This window comes from Amblyraja radiata, chromosome 3 (genome assembly GCF_010909765.2).
Source record: "Amblyraja radiata isolate CabotCenter1 chromosome 3, sAmbRad1.1.pri, whole genome shotgun sequence".
Lineage (NCBI taxonomy): Eukaryota > Metazoa > Chordata > Chondrichthyes > Rajiformes > Rajidae > Amblyraja > Amblyraja radiata.
In genome coordinates this window covers 92,307,772-92,328,773 of record NC_045958.1, presented here as the reverse complement: position 1 = coordinate 92,328,773, position 21,002 = coordinate 92,307,772, and the positions used below count along the sequence as shown (strand labels likewise).

The following is a 21,002-nucleotide window of genomic DNA, read 5'->3' as shown; positions in this document are numbered from 1 at the left end:
AAGTACTTGTTCTTGTATCAATACATCTCCAACTCTTTCTCGCAGTGAAACATCATATCATTTGCTGTTGCATAATAGAAAAAAAGATCTCTGCATTATATGAATTAGTATCTCAAGTGATTAGCTGTTTAAAGGGCTTCACTCTGAAGGCTTAACAGTTGGTCCCCGTCATCCGTGGTATGTTAATGCCGCGAAATGCAACATTTTCCTATCCAGATACTCAAATGGGCTGGGAGCAGCCCAGTTAATTGTAGAGCCAATTTTGTGAATTCCGACTTCAGAAAGCAGGCCAGACTGCTTTGCTTCCCCTGCCAATGTTTTTGTCATTAATGACATAAATATAGTTGCCTAAATTCATTTGCACCATGCTGTTTTCTTTTCCACTGTATACAGTTAATTTTCCCCAAGTGAGTTGCAATAACAACTATTTCTGGATCATTTAATTTTTCTGTGGAAAACCATGCTCTGTATCCACCTTGCACACATTGCTGATTTTGATGTTGCTGTTATCCGGGGTGTGTGGTATTTGACATAATTTGCGTGCCCATTCCTTTTTGTGGTGTTGCAGTAGACGTTGGGTCTCATTAACTTGTCATGGAACACTCTCTGGCCAATCATGTCTTCCTCGTATAATGCAAGGCAAGTTAATAACGTGCCAAAGATAGACACAAAATGCTGTAAAAACTCAACGGGTCAGGCAGCATCCCTGAAGAACATGGATAGGTGACGTTTCGGGTTGGGACCATTCTTCAGACTGATTGTAGGGAGGCGGGAAAGAAAGCTGAGAGAGGGGGGGGCAAGACAGAGCATGGCTGGTCATAAGTCAATACAGGCGAGAGGGTTATTTGGTAGGAAGATTGTTGGACAAATACTAGAGATGCAGAGACAGGTGTGAGCCTGAAATGATAAAGATTTGTGAATTGTTAAGCTTGTCGATATGAATTGTGTATTCATTGTAAACGGTATAAGTGGAGGGGGTAGGTAGAGGGGGGAAACTGGTGCAAGATCTGCTGGGTTTCAAGGGGGGGGGAGGGAAGGGGAGACAGAGGATGGAAAGAAAGGGGGGGTTCTTTGGGGAGAAAAAGAGAGGGGGAAGGAAGCTGTTGTGGGTTGGTTACTTAAAATTGGAAAATTCAACGTTTATATGTTGGATTGTGAGCTACCCAAGCTACCCATATGAGGTGCCGTTGCTCCAATTTGCATGTGGTAACGGAGAGGCCTAGGACAGAAAGGTCAGTACGGGAATGGGAGTTAAAATAGTTAGCAGCCGGGAGATATGGTAAGTCTTGGCGGATCAAGTGCAAGTGTTTGACTTGCCATCATTGTTCTGACGCCCTGGAATTGCCTAAAGCGTATTCCCTCTGGCCCAGGGGTACCATCAACACTGTAATCTGGATATTGTCTCTCGAATCTGAGCAGTGATGAGTCAGCACTCCTGCACTCTTGGATCAGTTAAAGGCCCCTATGCAGTCACTTTTGCAAGATTTTCCACCAGAGTGACTCCTAATTGCCAAATCTGGCTCCGCATATTTTTCATTGTGTGTTGATCCAAGAAAAACACATAAACAGATTGGCAACATATTGCCGAGAGAAGAAATGCTCTTGTTGGCAGCAGCCAAATCACACTTGTTTACACGTTGCAAATAGAGAGAATCTGTCTGGAGCAATGGGTGCAAAATGTTGTCAATTTTCCAGAACAGATCTATACTTATTAAGGAGGACATTGTCTCTGGGGCCCATCAGTTAAATCTTCCAAAGATATCCTAGATATCTTTGAAAGATATTTTGATCTTTATAAATAGCATTTCATTGTTTCATTGAATATAATAATTATTAATGTGCATGAATAAGGAATACAAATTCAACCTTCGTCACTTTATATCTATTAATTTAAGAGAGGAATTGCTTTGGCGTTTGTGCATGTCGAAAGTGTGCTCACAAAATTGCGAAGCAAAGTGAAATTCAGACATGGGGCTGGCTATTTGCAGGTGAAAAGGCCACAAATGTCTGTGTGAGAACTGGCTTACCATTGGAAGTCTGTATGGCCAAAGGTTTCTCTGTGTATCAATACAACAATACAATACAATTCAATTTATTGTCATTTGGACCCCTTGAGGTCCAAACGAAATGTCGTTTCTGCAGCCATACATTACAAAACAAAAAGACCCGAGACACAACACAGTTTACACAAACATCCATCACATCGTTGTGATGGAAGGCAACAAAAACTTATCTCTCCACTGCACTCTCCCCCCCATGTCAGAGTCAGAGTCAAAGTCAAAGCCCCGGCTGGCGATGGCGATTGTCCCGCGGCCATTAAAGCCACGCCGGGTGATGCAAGGTCGCGCACCGGGTCTTGGTGTTAGAGCGTCCGGCGTGCGCTCGCAGAGTCCCGCGGCCATTCCAAGCCGCGCGGGGAGATGGTGTAAGGCCCCGCTCAGGTGCTCTTCAACCCCGCAACTCGGGCGGGAGAAGTCGCCGTTGCGGAAGCCCCGAAAAGCGGTCACCCAGCAGGTACCCGCGGGCTCCCGGTGCTGCCGTCCGCCAAACCCGCAGTTGCAGCTTCCGAAACTCCGGAGGTCGGGTGGCAGCAGCGCTCCACCACAGCTCCACCCGCTCCGGACTCTGCCAGCCCCGTGACGGTGAGTAGTCGGCAGCTCCGCAGCTGGAATCCCAGGTCATTCCTGTTGGAGGCCGCTCCACGCTGCAGCCCCAACGACAACGGAGACCCGACAAAGAAAAGGTCGGGTCTCCCGTGCAGGGGAAAGATTTTAAAGTTACCCCCTCCCCCCCACACCACCCCACCCCCCCACACACATACCCCAACAAAAGAAATAACAAAAACTACATAAAAACGAGACAAAAAATAATAAAACACAGACGGACTGCAGAGGCCGCTGCTGACGAGAGTCGCGCCGCCCACTTCATTCAAGCAGTGAACATGGGCTGGCAACACTTGCAAGGCAAAGGCCAGCTAATCTCATTATACCCCTGTGATTGCGCCATCACCCACCCTGCTCAGCAATTCCCCACTCCACCAAAATTACCAGGCAATTTTCCCCTGCAACTGCAGCAGATATAATACCTGTCCCGTCACCTCCTTCCCCCACCTTCATCCAGGGTCCCCAGCACCTCTTCCAGGTGAGACAGAGGTTCACATGCACCTCTTCAAATCTCGTCTCTTGAATTTGGTGCTCCCAATGTGGCCTCCTTTGCATGGGCAAGACCAAGTGTAAGCTCGGTGGCCATTTCGCTGAACACGTACTATGTCCGCCAAGGCCTTATGGATGTCCCAATTGCAACCTTTTTAACTGCCCTTTCTATTTCCCATACTGATCTTTTCTGCACTGGGCCTCCTCCATTGTCAGTGGGAGGTCACATGCACACTGGAGGAATTGCACCTCGTACTCAGCTTGGGTAGCTGACAACTCAACAGTATGAACATTGAATTTTCCAGTTGTAAGAAATATCCTTCCTACCCCGTCTCTCTTTCCTGTGCCTCCCAACCCCAGAGGGCACCCATTTCTTCTGTTATCACGTCCTAGTCACCGTTCCCTCCTTTATATGCTCAACTCTCATCCCTGAGTCCCTAATTTCCCTTTTTTTCACTGCCACCCCCCCACCCCATCATCTATATCTCTCCCTCTGGCTTTACATTTCACTCTTCTGCTCGCCTTATCTGATATCCTTTTATCTTCTTTTCATGTCTAGCCTTTGTCTCTTCATCCATTACCAATCAAACCCCTCGCCTATATCCACCTATCACTTGCCAAGCTTTATCCCATCCCCACCTGTCCTTTACCAACTCTTCCCCCCCCCCCCCCCAATACTTTATTTGGTCTGAAATTATTTGGTTTGGAGGTCAAATGTTACTTGTCCTTTCCCTTCTGACTAGCTGAGTTCCTCCAGCACTTTGTATTTTGCTCAATTCTGGCATCTGCATTTCCCTGTGTCTCTACCAGGCATTCTTGTTGGTTCTGTAATTAACCTGTTTTCTCAGCCTTGTGTGCCTAACACATATTTCTCTACACTATATGTTGGCGAGGTGAAGGTGACAATTTATATAACCTGCCCAGTTTATTGTACGAGTTTAATGGCAATTTTCCATTTTAAGATTTTCAATCCTTCATATATTTTTATAGCTACACTGAAATGTTGCATGCTCTAATTTATGTTCTGCCTGAACAGCTATTCATCAGTCTCCTAGCCTCGAGATGCATACAGTGCTGTACAATTTTGTTTCTTTGGCTTTTAGCCCTGCCAGCATCATGAGCCTGTATAGTCCTTCCTATTAATTTTGAACTCTCTCTCTTTCAGAAAACTAGGTGCCTAGAATGATGGATTGGTACAGAGAGCTTTTCTGCCGCTGGGCTTAATTCATGCAACCATTTGTGTTTGCGAAAATATTAGTGTTGTGTAACAGAATGTGTCCTGTTGGAAGAAAATTGCTAATTTGTAAAGTGAAGCTATCATTTATTAGCCTATCCGCTACGATATATTGTGGGCCACAAGACTATAAACTGTTAGCAATAGCGCAGTAGTTGTTGCTGCTGCCTAATAAACTTGGCATTTCAGATAGCAAAGCTGGAAGAAATAATTCACTGTGACTACCCGACTTTGTTATTTGTTATTGTTAACATTAAACTGCAAGAGTGGTTGGCAAAGCTCCAGCAAATTGTTCCTCATTTAATATTTTGCATCGTTCCAGACAAACGTATCATTAATTATTGTTGTACTTTCCTTTGCAATGGACTTGACCTTAACCTTATAGTGTTTGGCTTGCTTGCAGAAGTAGTTGTCATTACCAGCATAAACATACATATAACAAGATCTTTATTTTTGCATGAGTATTGAGGAATAAGACTTAAATGTTACAAAGATTTGAAATTACTGATGCATTACAGCATCAATTTGAAGTAAAAACCTTCCAAGGATCCTTCCAAAAGTAAGGATCATTTTGAAGTTTCTTTTGACATTCTTTCGATTTTAACGTTACAAAAATTTAAGAGGATGAGAATTAACACTGATTTCTTGGGACGTCACACATTTGTGTGACTTCCAACAATCTCAATTAGGGAAATGTGTAGGAAATAATGCCCAAATGAAATCTCTCTATAAACTAATAGACCAGGCTTAAGAGCCACAGACGATCTGTGTATTTGGTGTTTTTTCAGCTTTACTGATAATTCCGGTGTGGGGTGGTGGTGGAGGCAGACGAGATAGTGGCCTTTAAAAATCTTTTAGATAGGCACTTTTGAATATGATGGGATGTCGATCACATGCAGGCAGACGAGATGAATTCAATGTGGCATTGTGTTTGGCACAAACATTGTGGGCTGAAGAGCCTGTTCCTGTGCTGCACTGTTTGGTTTTCTATGCACAGTAGGAAGCTATTGGGTCTGTGAAGTCTTTGATAGTTCTGTCTTCTTCTTATCGAGTCCACAGATTAAAAGTTGTTCAGCCAGAGCGGAACACACTTCTCGGCATCTGCGTACAATGGTGTCTTGCAATATATCTTGCGCTTCTTGTGCATGCTTGTGGAAACAGGACCGCGACGTGAACGCTCTTTCCTTAACCCCCTAGTACTGTGGAAAAAGTAAGAGGAATCCAGATTGTCCCATTGCTTTGCCCTCTCCTCATTGCTCTTTCATGTTCCCTCTTGAATGTCCTGAACTATTTCCACCACTCCTTTTGGGAGCACATTCCAGATTTTTGTACCAGAACAGTTGAGGTGATAAAGATCAGGAAAGAGTGAGCGCACTGGGCTTCTTCTCTTGGAAAGAATAGGCTGAGAGTTAAATTGACAGAAAACCTTAACAAATATTGTGACTAGGTTCAACAGGGTAAAGGATACTTCCACTTGCAGGCTTGTCCAAAAGTCTGGGTCATACATGTGCAATAGTTATTCGCAAATTCAATAAGGAATCGGAGGTACTTTGCTCAAAATGTGATCCCAACAAGCTGTTCCATGATATGGAAATGAAAAACTCAGATATAAGTGGAAGCTTTAATTAACGTGCTAGAGTCTCATGTGAATCGCAAACAATGACAAGGAAAGGTTGGGCCCAGCGGCCTACTTCTATAATAATGAGAAGGCTGGCACACTGCCCGAGTTGTTGGTTACTGCCTTGGAGCATGCTCTTTCTTGGATTACATCCCTGGTTGCAATTTTCTGCTGGAGCTGACTGCTTTCTGATTGGAGTGAGCTAGTGTAGCGTGGGCCACACCCACCCAGTGTGACGTTCCCTCCCTGGATTGCCAGACCTGGTGGGGAGACCCAGTGCCCATGCTCATTTGCTAGCTTCAACAGAATTTTGGAAAATCGAGGTCAGTATATGCTTTCATAAATCACTGTCGATTTAAAAAAAGATTGATTTTGATGGCTGCTGATTTACAGCCTGAAATTTTCTTTGTATCTGCAAATACCCTGTCAAATGCAATTCATGGCATTGTGTGGTCCTGAGGCACAGTTGGCATAACAGCATTTAAATACAATTGTTGTTGCTCTTGAAGTAAGAGATGTTTGAGTCATGGTCTCCTTAAGAGAGATTGCACAGCGATGGGTCCTTTGGCCCATCAAGTTCTCAATTGCAGGGGACATCTGCAATACAATACAATACAATGCAATTTATTTATTTATTGTCATTTGAACCTCAAATGAAGTTCAAACGAAATTTGGTTTCTGCAGTCATACAACAAGAAAAGAACCAAGCCACACAACCAACACAATTTACACAAACATCCATCACAGTGAATCTCCTCCTCACTGTGATGGAAGGCAAAGTCTTGTGTCTCCCATGTGTTCCATTCTTCTCCTGATGTTAAAGCCCCCGGCGGGCGATGGCAAGTCCCGCGGCCATTAAAGCCGCGCCGGGCGATGTAAGGCCCCGCTCTGGGTCAATTTCAACGCTGCAACTTGGGCGGGAGAAGCTGCTGCCGCGGGAGCTCCGAAAAGCGGTCTCCCACCAGGGACCCGCGAGCTCCCGATGTCACCGTCCACCGGACCTGCGGCTGGAGCCTCCGGAGCTCCGGAGTCGGGTCGCAGCCGCGCGCCACCACAGCTCCCGACGCTCTGAGGCCAGTCAGCCCCAGGATGGCAAGTCCGCAGGCTCCGCGACTGGAGCCCCCAGGTCGTTCCAGTTGGAGGCCGCTCCACGGTGCTAGGCCCCAACGACAACGGAGACCCGACAGGGAAAAGGTCGGGTCACCCGTACAGGGAAGAGATTTAAAAGTATCTCCCCCCCCCCTCCCCCACCCCCCACATATACACAGCTAAAAAGAATACAAAACCACAAAAAATGCATTCAATGGGACAAAAATTTTAAAAAGACAGACGGACTGCAGAGGCCGCTGCAAAGTCATCGCGCCGCCCACTATGGACTACTCTACTCTGAGGAGTGTGTACAATTTAGGAAAGAATAAACAGATTAGGTCTTCGGCATGGAATGCTTAGGAGTTACCAATGAGGTTCTAAATACTTTTTGATAGATTAGGCACCGATGATGTTCCATGTGGGCAAGAGCATGTCCAAAGGCCATCAGTATATAACTTAAAGCCTGCAAATTCTGAAATAAAAATAAAATGCTGGAAGCGTCCATCACATCAGACAACATTTGTGGAAGAGTTAAAGTTTCATGTTAAAGACCCTGCATTAGATCTGGGGGAAAATGAGAAAACAAGTTTTAAATCGCATCGTAAGACCTCTGAAACGGTGAAGCCAGAAAATGTTTTGACCTGAAAAATTAATTTGTTCTTTTTGCAGATAGTATCTGGTCTGCTTGAGTTCACAGCATTTTCATGGTTTTTCAGGCATTGATAAAATATGGTCACCAAGAAGTTTTGAAAAAAAGAGTGATGAGAAAGTGAAATTTGTAACGCAAGGAGTAGTTGAATAGTATATGTTTTAAAACCATTTGTGAGCATGCAGAATGGGGGGCAACATTGTTCGGTTTAAATGAGTTCAGCTCCTTGATTGGAGCATGAGTGTTGACATAAACTCATTGGAACAAGTTGCTGTTTCAGAACAGTTGTATCCTGTGTAATCCTATAATATATATTCAATTTAGTGTATTTTTTAATAAAGATAGCAAGCAGATTCAACACATTAAAAAGGCAACCACATATAACCATATAACCATATAACAATTACAGCACGGAAACAGGCCATCTCGGCCCTACAAGTCCGTGCCGAACAACTTTTTTCCCTTAGTCCCACCTGCCTGCACTCATACCATAACCCTCCATTCCCTTCTCATCCATATGCCTATCCAATTTACTTTTAAATGATACCAACGAACCTGCCGCCACCACTTCCACTGGAAGCTCATTCCACACCGCTACCACTCTCTGAGTAAAGAAGTTCCCCCTCATGTTACCCCTAAACTTCTGTCCCTTAATTCTGAAGTCTAATGGCACCACATGTTGGCCTTTATTGCAAAATAATTGGAGTTTAATAATGGAGTTGCATTCAAGTTGTGCAGGGTTTTGATGAGGCCACATCTAGAATACTGCACAGTTTTGATCTCCTTACCATCAAAATGTATATTTTTTAGATGGAAATATCAAATACCAGAGAGCATCGCTTTAAAGTGAGAGGGGCAAAGTTTAAAGGAAATATGCGGGGTAGGTTTTTTTTTTTAAGCAGAGGGTGGTGAGTGCCTGGAATGTGCTGCTGGGTATGGCAGATACATTAGTGGCACTTAAGAGACTTTTGGATAAGTACATGGATATGAAGGGATATGGATTATGTGCAGGCATGTAAGAGATGGCCTCGATGCCGTGTTCAGCACAGACATTGTAGGAAAGGCCTGTTTCCTGTGCTGTACTGTCCTATGTTCTATACAAGTCATCATTATCGTTGAAAACATTAGCGACGCAGTGGTGCTGGTTTCCGACGGGCACGGTGATGGACGCACCACACTTCTCTGTTCTCCATGCAGCTGGCACGTTCCTCTTTTGTCTCTACACGTGCGTCTTCCATCAACGTCTTCAGCGTCATCTTGATTGGCTGTCCCGGGTCATGTCTTCCATGGGTGGGTTCCCACAGCACAACCTTGTTTTGCTGGCATTTCTGGGTGGCGGTGGCGGTGACCAGCGAGCCTCATCCTTCTCGACCTGATCTTCCCGGTCAGAGGTGGATTCTCCCCAAAGAGCTGGGCGTTGGTGATGTGGTCCCTCCAAATGACATTTTGAACTTTTCTAAGCATTCGGGTGTAGGTACCATCGAGAGACTTGGACAGTGCTCGAGTGACCCGCATATTGTGTGACCTGCATATTGCAGCAGTTTGGATAAATGAAGTTTGCCCTTGAGGAACATGCAAATCACTACGAAAATATCTGGGACACGAGAAAAAAAAATTCACTCTTACAAAAATTATGTGGGTAGTAATAAATTAATAACGAGAATACTCTTTTCCTTCTATTCACCTTTGATGCAAAGGCAAATGATGCAGCTTTATGTTCAAATGATTTTCGTATGTTCCAACAGGGGCCCTGGTTCTTACAGAGTGGTACTGTTTAAAAATGCATCTTAGCAGACATCATTGGATAGATGTCCGCAATGAGGCTTCCCATCCTTTCCAATGTTCACACCACTCAAAGCAGACAGAATGATGTAGCTGTATATGGTGACTTCTTTTCTAGGCTGTAGGGGGAGCACCTCATTTTTGTTCGTAATGATACATAGATTATTATTAATCCTGATGATCAAACTCAATTGTGGCTGAACATAAAATAATTCCTAAAGGAAAGTGATATTGATTAATGAGCACGTGATGCTCAATTTGTGATTGATATCTTTGCAATTAATTGGGCAGTCACCTCCATTTTAATTTAACGTTCTGATATGATGGTATAATGGTGCTTCAAAAGGTTAAACTTTGCACTAAACCTTAATTGCAAGATGTACATATTTTATTGAATTATTTCCTAGATGATTCTTCTACAACTGCCGCTCGCTGCCATGTCCAATAATTCTGAGGAAATGTCTAATTCATTGCATGCCCTTTCCAAACTGTGCTCTGCTTATGTATCCTGTTTGTAGATGGGGCAGGCATTGTGGCGGGTTGCAAGAAATCAGCAAATGCAGCATCAGCGATACACCGAGGAAGACTACTACCTTGTAGAACATGACCGGAGGCTTGCCGCAGCAAATCGCAAGCATGCCCAGCTTGGGGTTGACGTCTACCACATCCTAAGAGTTGGCAGATCAAAGGAAGAGCACAGATTCCCAGATCTGGAACTATTGCCCCCGGAGTTAAGCTTAACCATTCTATCATATTTGAATGCAACTGACCTCTGCTTGGCTTCGTGTGTCTGGCAGGACTTGGCTAATGATGATGTTCTCTGGCAGGGGTAAGTGGTGTCATTCATGGCCCTGACCATATGAAAACCGTTGCTTGAGTACCTATATCTTGAATTGCAATCTCGGGTTGGCAGTTTCATTCGGGTTTTCAGTCAACCTAAGCCAAATACTGTGGGGGACAAAAGTCTTTGTAAACTAAGATCAGAGACGCCATGTTTCTGGCACCGACAAAGTTACAAAAGGTTCATCGAACAGTTTTATCTTCTGCTCGCACCGGTGAACTACGCCTGTGGCCACTGGCGGCCCTTTCATCGGGTCCTCCCTTCGCTCTCTGTGACCTCCCATGGTGTGTTAACAATGAGTAAAGCTGCAATCGTATCCTGATCGCTAATAATTTATATATTCAACAGATTAGAGATATGACAACAGTTTTGCTATTCCTATAGAATAGAATAGAATAGAATAGAATGCAATTTATTGTCATTCAAACCTAGGTTTGAACGAAATATCATTATTATCATAAATATAAAAATCAATTGGACCATTCCAACCATTTGAAAAGAACTGAGGTGTTGCATTTTGGGACGTATTACAAAGGCAGTGAATGGTAGGCCTCTGGGGAGTGTTATAGAGCAGAGTGATCTAGGAGTGCAGGTGCGTGGTTCCATGAAGGTTGAGTCACAGGTAGATAAGGTGGCCAAAAAAGCTTTTGGCACATTGGCCTTCATCAGTCAGAGTATTGAGTGTAGAAGTTGGGAGGTCATGTTGCAATTGTGTAAGATGTTGGTGAAACTGCATTGTGTTCTGTTCTGGGCACCATGTTATAGGAAAGATATTGTCAAGCTTGAAAGGGTTCAGAGAAGATTTACGGGGATGTTGCCAGGACTGGAGGGTATGAGCTATCGGGAGAGGTTGAGTAGGCTGGGCCTCTATTCCTTGGAGCGTAGGGGGATGAGGGGTGATCTTATAGAGGTGTATAAAATCATGAGAGGAATAGATCGGGTAGATGCACAGAATCTCTTGCCCAGAGTAGGGAAATCGAGGACCAGAGGATAGGAGTTCAAGGTGAAAGGGAAAAGATTTAATAGGCATCTGTGGAGTAAGTTTTGCACCCAAAGGTTGATGGGTATATGGAACAAGCTGCCAGAGGTATTTGAGGTACGGCACATGGATAGGACAAGTTTGGAGGGACATGGACCAAACGCAGGCAGGTGGGACTAGTGTAGCCGGGACATGTTGGCCGGTGTGGGCAAGTTGGGCCGAAAGGACTGTTTCCATACTGTATCACACTATGACTCTAACTACTCGAAGTTAAGGTAGTTATAAAATTATGAGTTGTGTTTCAATCATACAACTGACTTTGTGGTTTCAGGCTTTTCATACATTCTAGTGAAATAATTTCAGGTGCTTATACTGTTAGCATTATGATCACGATTCCTTGAAAGTGGTGTCACTGGTGGATAGGGTGGTCAAAAAGGCTTTTGGCACATTGGCCTTCATCAGTCATTGAGTATAGAAGTTGGGAGGTCTCTGCAGAAGGACTTGAACAGGCTGGGAGAGTGGGCAGAGAAGTGGCAGATGGAATATAGTGCAGCAAAGTGTAGAGTCATGCATTTTGGTAGTAGGAATAAAGGAGTAGACTATTTTTTAAATGGGGTAAGAATCCAGAAATTGGAGGTGCAAAGGGACTTGGGAGTGCTGGTGCAGGATTCCCTAAATGTTAATCTGCAAGTTGAATTGGTAGTAAAGAAAGCAAACTCAATGCTAGCATTTATTTCAAGAGGGCTTGTATACAAAAACAGGGATGTAATGTTGAGGCTCTATAAGGCCGCATTTGGAATATTGTGAACAATTTTGGGCACCATAATCTAAGGAAGGATGTGCTGTCTCTGGGGATAGTCCAGAGGAGGTTTACAAGAATGGTCCCAGGAATGAGTAGGTTAACCTATGATGAGTGTTTGTCGGCATTGGGCCTGTACTCGCTGGAGTTTAGAAGAATGAGGGGGGACCTTATTGAAACATACAGAATAGTGAAAGGCTTGCATAGAGTGGGTGTGGAGAGGAGTTTCCACTAATGGGAGAGTCTCGGACTAGAGGTCATATCCTCAGAGTTAAAGGAAGTTCTTTCGGAAGGAGATGAAGAGAAATTTCATTAGTCAAAGGGTGGTGAATCTGCGGAATTCTTTGCCACAGAAGGCTGTGGAGGCCAAGTCAGTGGATATTTTTAAGGCAGAGATAGATAGATTATTGGTTCGTACAGGTGTCAAAGGATATAGGGGGAAGGCAGGAGAATGGTGTTAGGAGGGAGAGATAGATCAGCCATGACTGAATGGTGGAGTAGACTTGATGCGTCGAATGGCCTAATTCTACTATTCCTTATGACCTTACCAATTGCCTTACATTTCCATTTATGTGTGTAAATATCTGTACTCATGATGATTCTAATTAAATAACTTTGGTTTTCTGTTTTTAGTCCAAAACAGCATTAAGATGAATTGATTGGTGAATATGTCAATTATTATGTACAGTCATAAATATTAATAATAATAGAACAGTAGTGGAGATGCACAACCTAATCGTCATATAATCTGGTACTTGAAAACCTTGTAAAGCTTTTTTTCATAAAATTTTATCAATGGTTGGCTCTCTATTTTAGGATTCAGTCAGGGAATTCTACTCAAACAGAACAAAAAAATAGTAAGTGTAAAGTACCAGTAAGTCTCGATTTAAAAAAAATACAAACAGACGACATGAATTTTGTTTCAGGTTGTGCAAGTCCACCTGGGGTCACTGTTCCATATATTATCGAGTCCATCCTTCAGGTTTAAACTACAGGCAACTCTACATGCAGCTAGATGAAGGCAGCCTTACCTTCAATGCTAATCCTCATGAGGTAATTAAATGTGAATGACCATTATACTAAATGCAATGTAAAGACTGGTATTCTTTATGCAAACCAGCTTTTTTACTCAAGTGGAAATAAACTCTTATAGATGTGTGTCATCTGCTAATTTGAAAAAGCAGGCTTGCAATGGTCCAAAAGGTGAGTGATGTGATTTTCTTTTTTCACAAATACCCATGGCCTTATATAGTACCAGAAATGTTGCCTGCCATCCTGTGGTGGTGGGAGGTAGTTAGGGGATGGTGATGGCTCGTGATATAATCCCTGAATCTGGTTGGCACAGCAACACAGCTACTGGAGCTGCTGTCTCGCAACTCGAGCAACCCAGGTTCAATCCTGACCTCTGGTCCTGTCTGAGTAGAGCTTGTGCATTCTCCTTTGTGATCACGTGGGCTTTCTCTGGGTGCGCCAGTTTCCTGTCACATTCACAAGATGTACAGATTGGTAGATTAACTGGCCATTGTAAATTGCCCCTTGCAAATTCGCCATTGTAAATTGCTCATTGCAAAGTGTGTGAGGGGAAATGGATGGGACTGTGAGGGGAATAAACTGGAATTATTGTAACTGGGTGCTTGATGGTCAATGCAGCCTCTGCAAAGAGTCTTACACCACAGAAGCAGGTACAGAAGGGCCTGCTTCTGTGCTGTAGGACTCTTTGACTCGGGAGCTGATTATGTTAGGACATGGCAGGAGTGATCTGGCACTGAAAATACAACTGATCTAATAAACCCCCTCCCATTCCGAATCCGACCTTTCTGGCCTGGGCCTCCTCATGGCCAGAGTGAGGACCACCGTAAATTGGAGGAGCAGCACCTCATATTTCACTTGGGCAGTTTGCACCCCAGAGGTATGAACATTGACTTCTCTAATTTCAGGTAGTCCCTGCTTTCTCCTTCCCTTCTCAGCTCTCCCTCCGCCCACTGCCTCCGCATCTTCCTTCTTCCCGCCCTTCACCTTAAACCTTTTCCTCTGGTCTTGATTCCTCTACTCTGGGTAAAAGTGTGCAATCACCCCATCTATTCCCATCATGATCTTATACACCCCTATAAAATCACCCCTCATCCTCCTGCGCTCAAGAAATAAAATCCAAGTCTGCTCAAACTCTCCCTTTAGCTCATGCTCTCGAGTCCTGGTAACATCCTTGTAAATCTTCTCTGCAGCCTTTCCATCTTAACAAAATCTTTCCTATGACAAGATGACCAAAACTGAATGCAATGCTCCGAACGTGGCCTCACCAATGCCTTGTGCAACTGTAACATACCATCCCAATGTCTATACTCAATATTCCGATGAAGGCCAATGTGCCGAAAACCTTCTTGACCACCCTAGCTACCTGTGACGCCACTTTCAAGAAATTATGTATTGGCGCTGCTAAATCCCTCTGCTCTACAACTCCCCGCAGATCCCTGTCATTTACTGTGGAAGTCCTGTTCCCAAGATGCTTTAAACTCCATTAATCATTTTCCCACTCCAACTATCCAACTGATCAACCTCCTGCTGCAATTTTTGATAACCAATTTCGCTGTCTTTTTGAAGTATATTTTTCAACTATACATTATAGGAAAGGCTTTGCAGTAGTTAAAATGGTATGCTTCTTTACATGCTTGTGATAGTAATAGCGGGTCACTTGGAAGTGTTTTAGTTCTCACCCCAGATGTGGATTTGGCCTATTCTGATTTCCTTCCAGTCTGAGCCACAGAACAAAAGTTTTCAAAATCCAAAACATTCCCAGTTATTAGCAGTCCATGATGAATTTCCAGTGAAGCAAAGAAATATTCGTCAAACATGAGTAGGAATGAACTGCAGATGCAGGTTTATGCCAAAGATAGACACAGAATGCAGGAGTAATTCAGCGTGTCAGGCAGCATCTCTGGAGAATAAGAATAGGTGAATTTCTGGTCAGAACGTTTAAAGAAGGGTTCCGACCTGAAATGTCACCTGTACCTTTTCTCCAGAGATGCTGCCTGACCTGCTGAGTTACACCAGCATTTTGTCTATTTTCATCAAACAGGACATGCATTGTCTATTTGGTTTTCTGTTACGATCCACAAAAAATAATTCTTACAGTACAACATCGAAGTATTATCCTATGATCTGGAATATCCATCACCTTAAACCTATCACCACAGGGTGTGTTAGCACTACAGCAAGCAGATGTAAACAAATAACAGACTAAATTAGAACATTTTTATTTCTGTAGTAGTTCCCACATTTCATGCACCAGAAAGCATTTGGCCACTCATCTATTGTTTCAGTTTGTGTTATGGTAGTATTGTGAGTGAGTATGCTGCAGCATGTAAGAATTTCATTGTTCCATTGTCGGTACATATGACAATTAAACACTCGACTCTCATGACGTTTCAGTTCTGTGCTCCAATGAGGCACGAGTGTGCAAATTTGCAGAGACCACCTTTCGCCATCTGGTGTAAGGCTGTAACTATATCTGGAAAACCAATTTTACCAATATCCTAGAATGTTTATTAATTTTATCATGCTAAGTGAAATATATTAATAGTTTCATGTTTAAAATGCATATTACAGATTCTATTTCCTTCCAGGGAATAGGCTACATTTTTCGCAGAGGCATACTGGACAATGTCCCAAAGGAAATTGCAAAGTTTATTTTCTACACAAGAACACTAAATTGGAAGAAACTTCGAATTTATTTAGATGACAGGTAACATTCTTGTACACGTGTCTGAATCCCAAATCTATTCTGAGTTAATGTGGGTAAGGGGCTGTATTTGACCAGACCATGTCTGGCCTGCCTTCCAGTCGTGCATCTTGAGGCAGACTAAAAAGTACTTCAGCTATGTCAAACTGCAATTCAAGATGCTGGCCCATCATCATATTCTTTGGGATTCCCAAGGATGGACGAGAAATGCTGCATCTCGAGACTGATTTATAACATAGAGTAATGAAGCTAATCCCTGTTAAAGAGAAATGGGTGTGTGGGAAATCTTAAACATTTTATCCATCGCAGTAAGTGGCTGAGAGATGTTATAAATCTGATAACCTGTACTCTTTACAGAGAGTGGGAAAACATGGGTTATCAAGGAGTGCTGATTTCCATTGTGGGTTTAGGCACAATATTTGATGCACCACAACAATTCTAAATCAATCTTGAAAACTTGAGGCAACTGCATGGATGTAATCTGTAAACTTGCTCAGCTGATCACTGATATAGATTTTTGTTTGTCAACTCTATTGTGCTCTTGCCAACGTTTCCTTGCTTCTCTGATTAAAGAGCAATTTCCCAAATGATAGGAATGGAATAGTATTTCTTTTAAAAGCCCTGACAAATAAATACAATATACAAGACTGATCTTTAAAAACTTTTTTTTGAATGCTTATCCACTAGACGGTCAATCTTATTTCCCCATTGATTATAGGTTGGAGAAGCCTATCACAAATTGTCATAATATTTTTGGTCTGAATAATTTGTGGCGGTTTCATGTGAAAATACACATAGGCTAGGTTACTTACATTAATTATATCTGTAAATTTATTTACTACCTACCTGACTTAATTTCTATTTTTTAAAGCCTGCATGCTCTCCATTTTGCTTGGATGCATGTTTCTGATCTATTATCTCTTCCGTGTGACATTACCCCTCTGTAAGCCTCACCGGTGGATGGGAATGAGCTTCTGGTCCATGGAGGCTTAAACGTGAACTTGACTCCACTTGCTTGATGCGCATATGCTACATGCATTTCATTACCCATTCACGTAAACTGCCTGCAGGGGTTGTTGAATGCCGATGGGAATCGCAAACCCTGGTTGATTTTCAATCTGGCACACTGAGGCATTGTTGCTGTCTCAACTTCGAGGATTGAACCTGGAATCTTCCTCGTCTGAAGGGCTTGGGCCCACTGGGTAAATTTGTTGAGAGTCTGGGCATGTTTAGATAACCTTTTCATCCATGGATGTAAAGCAGACTCTGAGAAATGACTTGTTTCTAGTTTTTGAGTTGCAGCTCTCATTCTGTAATGCTGAAATGCTAATTAAAGTAATAAAGATTATTTTTAGCTAGATTGAGAAGCAATAGGGCCCAGGAGAGAAAACAGTAAGCTGAAGGCCCTTTCTGCTTAAAAATAAAATGTATTAACTTAAAGCTATTTACCATCATTATTGAGTGCCGGTTCTACCCACAACTTGTGCAGTTTGACTCATTCTTATAAACATTTCCAAGTTACGGTCATCATTTTCACCCTTTTCTGTCCCCTGTGACTGTTCTGCCAATTAATATAATCACTGCTGGCCAGTTTACCTCAGTGCCACTTTCCTATACAAGCCGTATTCCTCTTTCTTCTCTTAATCTCCAAAAATCTATCAATTTCTGTCGAATATATTTCTGACTAAGCCTTCACAGCATTCCTGCATAGAAAATGCCAATGATTTACTCGTCCCGTGGGTGAAAGTATTTTTCTTTGCGGTCTGGAATGGGAGACATCTTCAGGCTGGTGATTTTTCCTCTTGAATCTAGAACGTCCAACCATTGAAGCGCCATCCCAGCATCTACTCGCTCAAACCCTGCAAGGAATTTGTTGCAGAGATCATTTTTCATTCCTCTAAACTTGAATGGATTGGTCCATTCTGAATAATCGCTCCTAATAAAACCAATATCCTACCCCACCGTCCTACACCCATCCAAGAATCAAATTGATGGGAGCTCTCTGAAATACTATCCACAGATGAAAATGTATTCTTGGCCAGTGGTCTCTTCTAAAACCAACTTCATGTATTACCTGCTAGGGAAGACCAGTATCTTCAACGGAGCCTTTAAATTTTAAATCGGGGCATTAGGGATCATTATTGATCTGATCGATGTCCTTTTATTATTTTGTTGGAATATCTTCACTCTTCATCAGAGAGTGGGTGCTCTGGTTTCCTCCCACACTTGAAAGAAGTACAGAAGTACAGTAGGTTAATTGGCTTCGGTAAAAATTGTCCCTAGTTTGTAGGATAGTGTTAGTGTACGGGATTTTCGCTGGTAGGCGCGTACTCGGCGGGCTAGACGGCCTGTTCCCGCGTTGTATCTCGAAAGTCTAAAATGAAAGTCTAAAGAGATTACAGTAGAAGCTGAAATGTAAATAAATGTATTTAAAACATTTTTTTTAATTAAAAGCGTGCAGGCTCTGTGCTGTGGGTTCCCCTTAATTCCTTGTTCATGTCTTCAGCATTAATTCAGCACATGCTTAGGATCTTTCTTCTCCTCCAGCTTTCATTGACTCTTCTACTTCCTCTAAATTTCATACTGAGCATCTATATTGCTAACTCAGCCAGTGTGCTTTGTGGTTCTGATGCCCGTTAAGGTCTGAGCTGAAAGTGGTAAATGCATAATTTACTTTTGACTCGAAATGATATAGATTGTTATTTTACAGGACATTTCATTTACTGCTGCCAACTTTTTCTTTCTTCAGGAGGGACGTGCTAGATGAGCTTGTGACACTACACAACTTCAGCAACCAATTCTTACCAAATGCACTTAGAGAGTTCTTTCGGCACATTCACGCTCCCGAAGAGCGAGGAGAGTACCTGGAGACGCTAATCACCAAATTCTCGCAGCGATTCTGTGCTTGTAACCCAGCTGTGACCAGAGAACTTGGCCTGAGTCCAGGTAATAATCTCCTTTTGACCTTTTGCAACTTATCTCTGCCTGTAGAGCTAGATTAGACTTTCCAAAGGCCAGGGCCAAAGAATTTCACTTGAATTCCTGCAGAGATTGTATAAACATGATCTCTTCAGTATGTTGCAGCTCCCTAGTGTGTTCAAAATTTGGCCCAGCAATTCATTAATGAAAGAAAAGAATACCCAAGAGTACTGGATGTAGTTAACATTTTGCAATCTCAGAAATAGTAAAAGTCATTCGTTTCTGCTGTTTTAAAATATTAAAACTTGCCTTTTACTTCACCCTCCGTTTCTCCAATGAGCATTTTTCCAGAACAATGAGTGTCTTGGGTTTTTGACAATTTGATCAGTATTCACTGAAGTATTTATATGTAATAATAAATTAAGTTTGATATTTTATGGAGTGCCATTAATTTTATATGTTGAACACAAACCTTATTGAATAACTGCAGACAGCTCAGACATTGTAGTCTCATTCTAACCCTGCAATTCACTACTAACCTACCAGTTCTCGATGCTCAGGTTATATTGCATTCTACGCCCTCAGCCAATTCTCTGCCTCAGAGGGCAGTGAAGGCAGGTTCTCTGGATGCTTTCAAGAGAGAGCTAGATAGGGCTCTTAAAAATAGCGGAGTCAGGGAATATGGGGAGAAGCCAGGTACTGATTGGGGATGATCAGCCATAATCACATTGAATGGCGGTGCTGGCTCGAATGGCCGAATGGCCTACTCCTGCACCTTTTGTCTATTGTCTATTGTCTACACACTACCATTCATGAACACACTCAGCATGAATGCTGTTGTACTAGTAACTCGCCCAAATGAGGAGGACTCATCCCTGCAGATAAATATTAAATACTTTGTTGTTGAGGAGATGCCGCAAAGCATTTGCAATGTTGTGCACGCAACATTCAAAAGAACCTGAAGAAAGTTTTCGACAATGCTTTTGAAAGTGTTGAACTCACAAATAATGAGGTTTACATGTTACTTGGCTTTTTAACGTCTGGAACAGTTACCATTTATATGGTAATGTACAACTAGCATTCTTGTGCGTCAGTTTCAGTTCTGGTAGTGGTGCTATTCGGTTAAAATATTGCAGGACCTCTCAATCAACTAAGATGACTTGTAAGTAACTAAATCAATTTGTGACAATACTAGTGCAATTGCTGAGCTGTAATAAAAATAATTTGGTGATTAGAGTAACTAAATGCCTTCCATCAAAGTAAACTTAAATGATGTTTCAATCCTGCACAGAGCCATATTTGGAGATATTTGTTTTGTTATTTAGTCATGTTATTAGGAGCATAAACACCATTGTACATTGTTTGAGCCGATAGTTAATGCAGAGTTAACTGCTATAAATTATTCATAAAAGTAGTGCAAATTTTAATGCTCCCTAAATATGTTGCTTTTAATTTAACATTTCCTGAATTGCAACACTTCAAGCCATGGGCTTGATGTGCCCTGTTAGTTGCACACCATTTAAAAAAAAAAAGACAACAAAAATGGAATAAAGCTTCTTTTTTTTTTGCCAAGATTATGAATTGTGTCTCGCAATAGAAATATTTTTATGGCATTGACTGCCTTTCATCAGTCTACAATGTTGTGCAGACTCTTGCTATTGGCTGACATGAGCTGTTTTGTATCAGCAAACAGTCCCACTTTTAGTCTATAGTGGAAGGCAGAAAGATGAGCGACATCTGATCTGACAACACAGGTGTTGATCTGCTTTGATGTCCTAGGATTAATCAGGTCCCGACCCAAAACGTCACATCCGTTTCCTCCACAGATACTGCCTGACCCGCAGTTTCCTCCACTGATACTGCCTGACTGCAGTATTTGTGTTTTGCTCACAATTCCAGCATCTGCAGTTCCTTATAGCTCCATTCGAACCTCCAATGCCTTATTTTGTCAGGTTTGCTCTTTCCCCTGGAGATTATTCCCTTTCCATTTTAATTTTGATTGACTACTACATTGATTACAAGGAGAATTGCTCTCTATTTTCTTCTGTTACTCATTTCTTGATTCCATGGCGCGCAACTTAGTTTAGTTTATTGTCAAGAGGTAGTGAAAAGCTTTTGGTACATGCTATCCAGTCAATGGAAAGTTGTACATGATTACAATCGAGCCATTCACAGTGTCCAGATGCACAACAAAGGGAATAACG

General features: G+C 42.5%; 1 protein-coding gene across 4 annotated transcripts in view; it reads left to right on the top strand.

Moving 5' to 3' along the window:
* The window catches only part of fbxo8 (F-box protein 8), a 69,345-nt gene that overhangs the window by 32,323 nt on the left and 16,020 nt on the right, over window positions 1-21,002 (top strand). For all 4 annotated transcript variants that reach the window (XM_033018325.1, XM_033018326.1, XM_033018324.1 and 1 more), the window contains 4 exons: window positions 10,043-10,353; window positions 13,070-13,196; window positions 15,764-15,882; window positions 18,629-18,825. In XM_033018325.1, coding sequence (XP_032874216.1) covers window positions 10,043-10,353; window positions 13,070-13,196; window positions 15,764-15,882; window positions 18,629-18,825 — 754 coding nt within the window. The remainder of the gene's footprint in view (window positions 1-10,042; window positions 10,354-13,069; window positions 13,197-15,763; window positions 15,883-18,628; window positions 18,826-21,002) is intronic.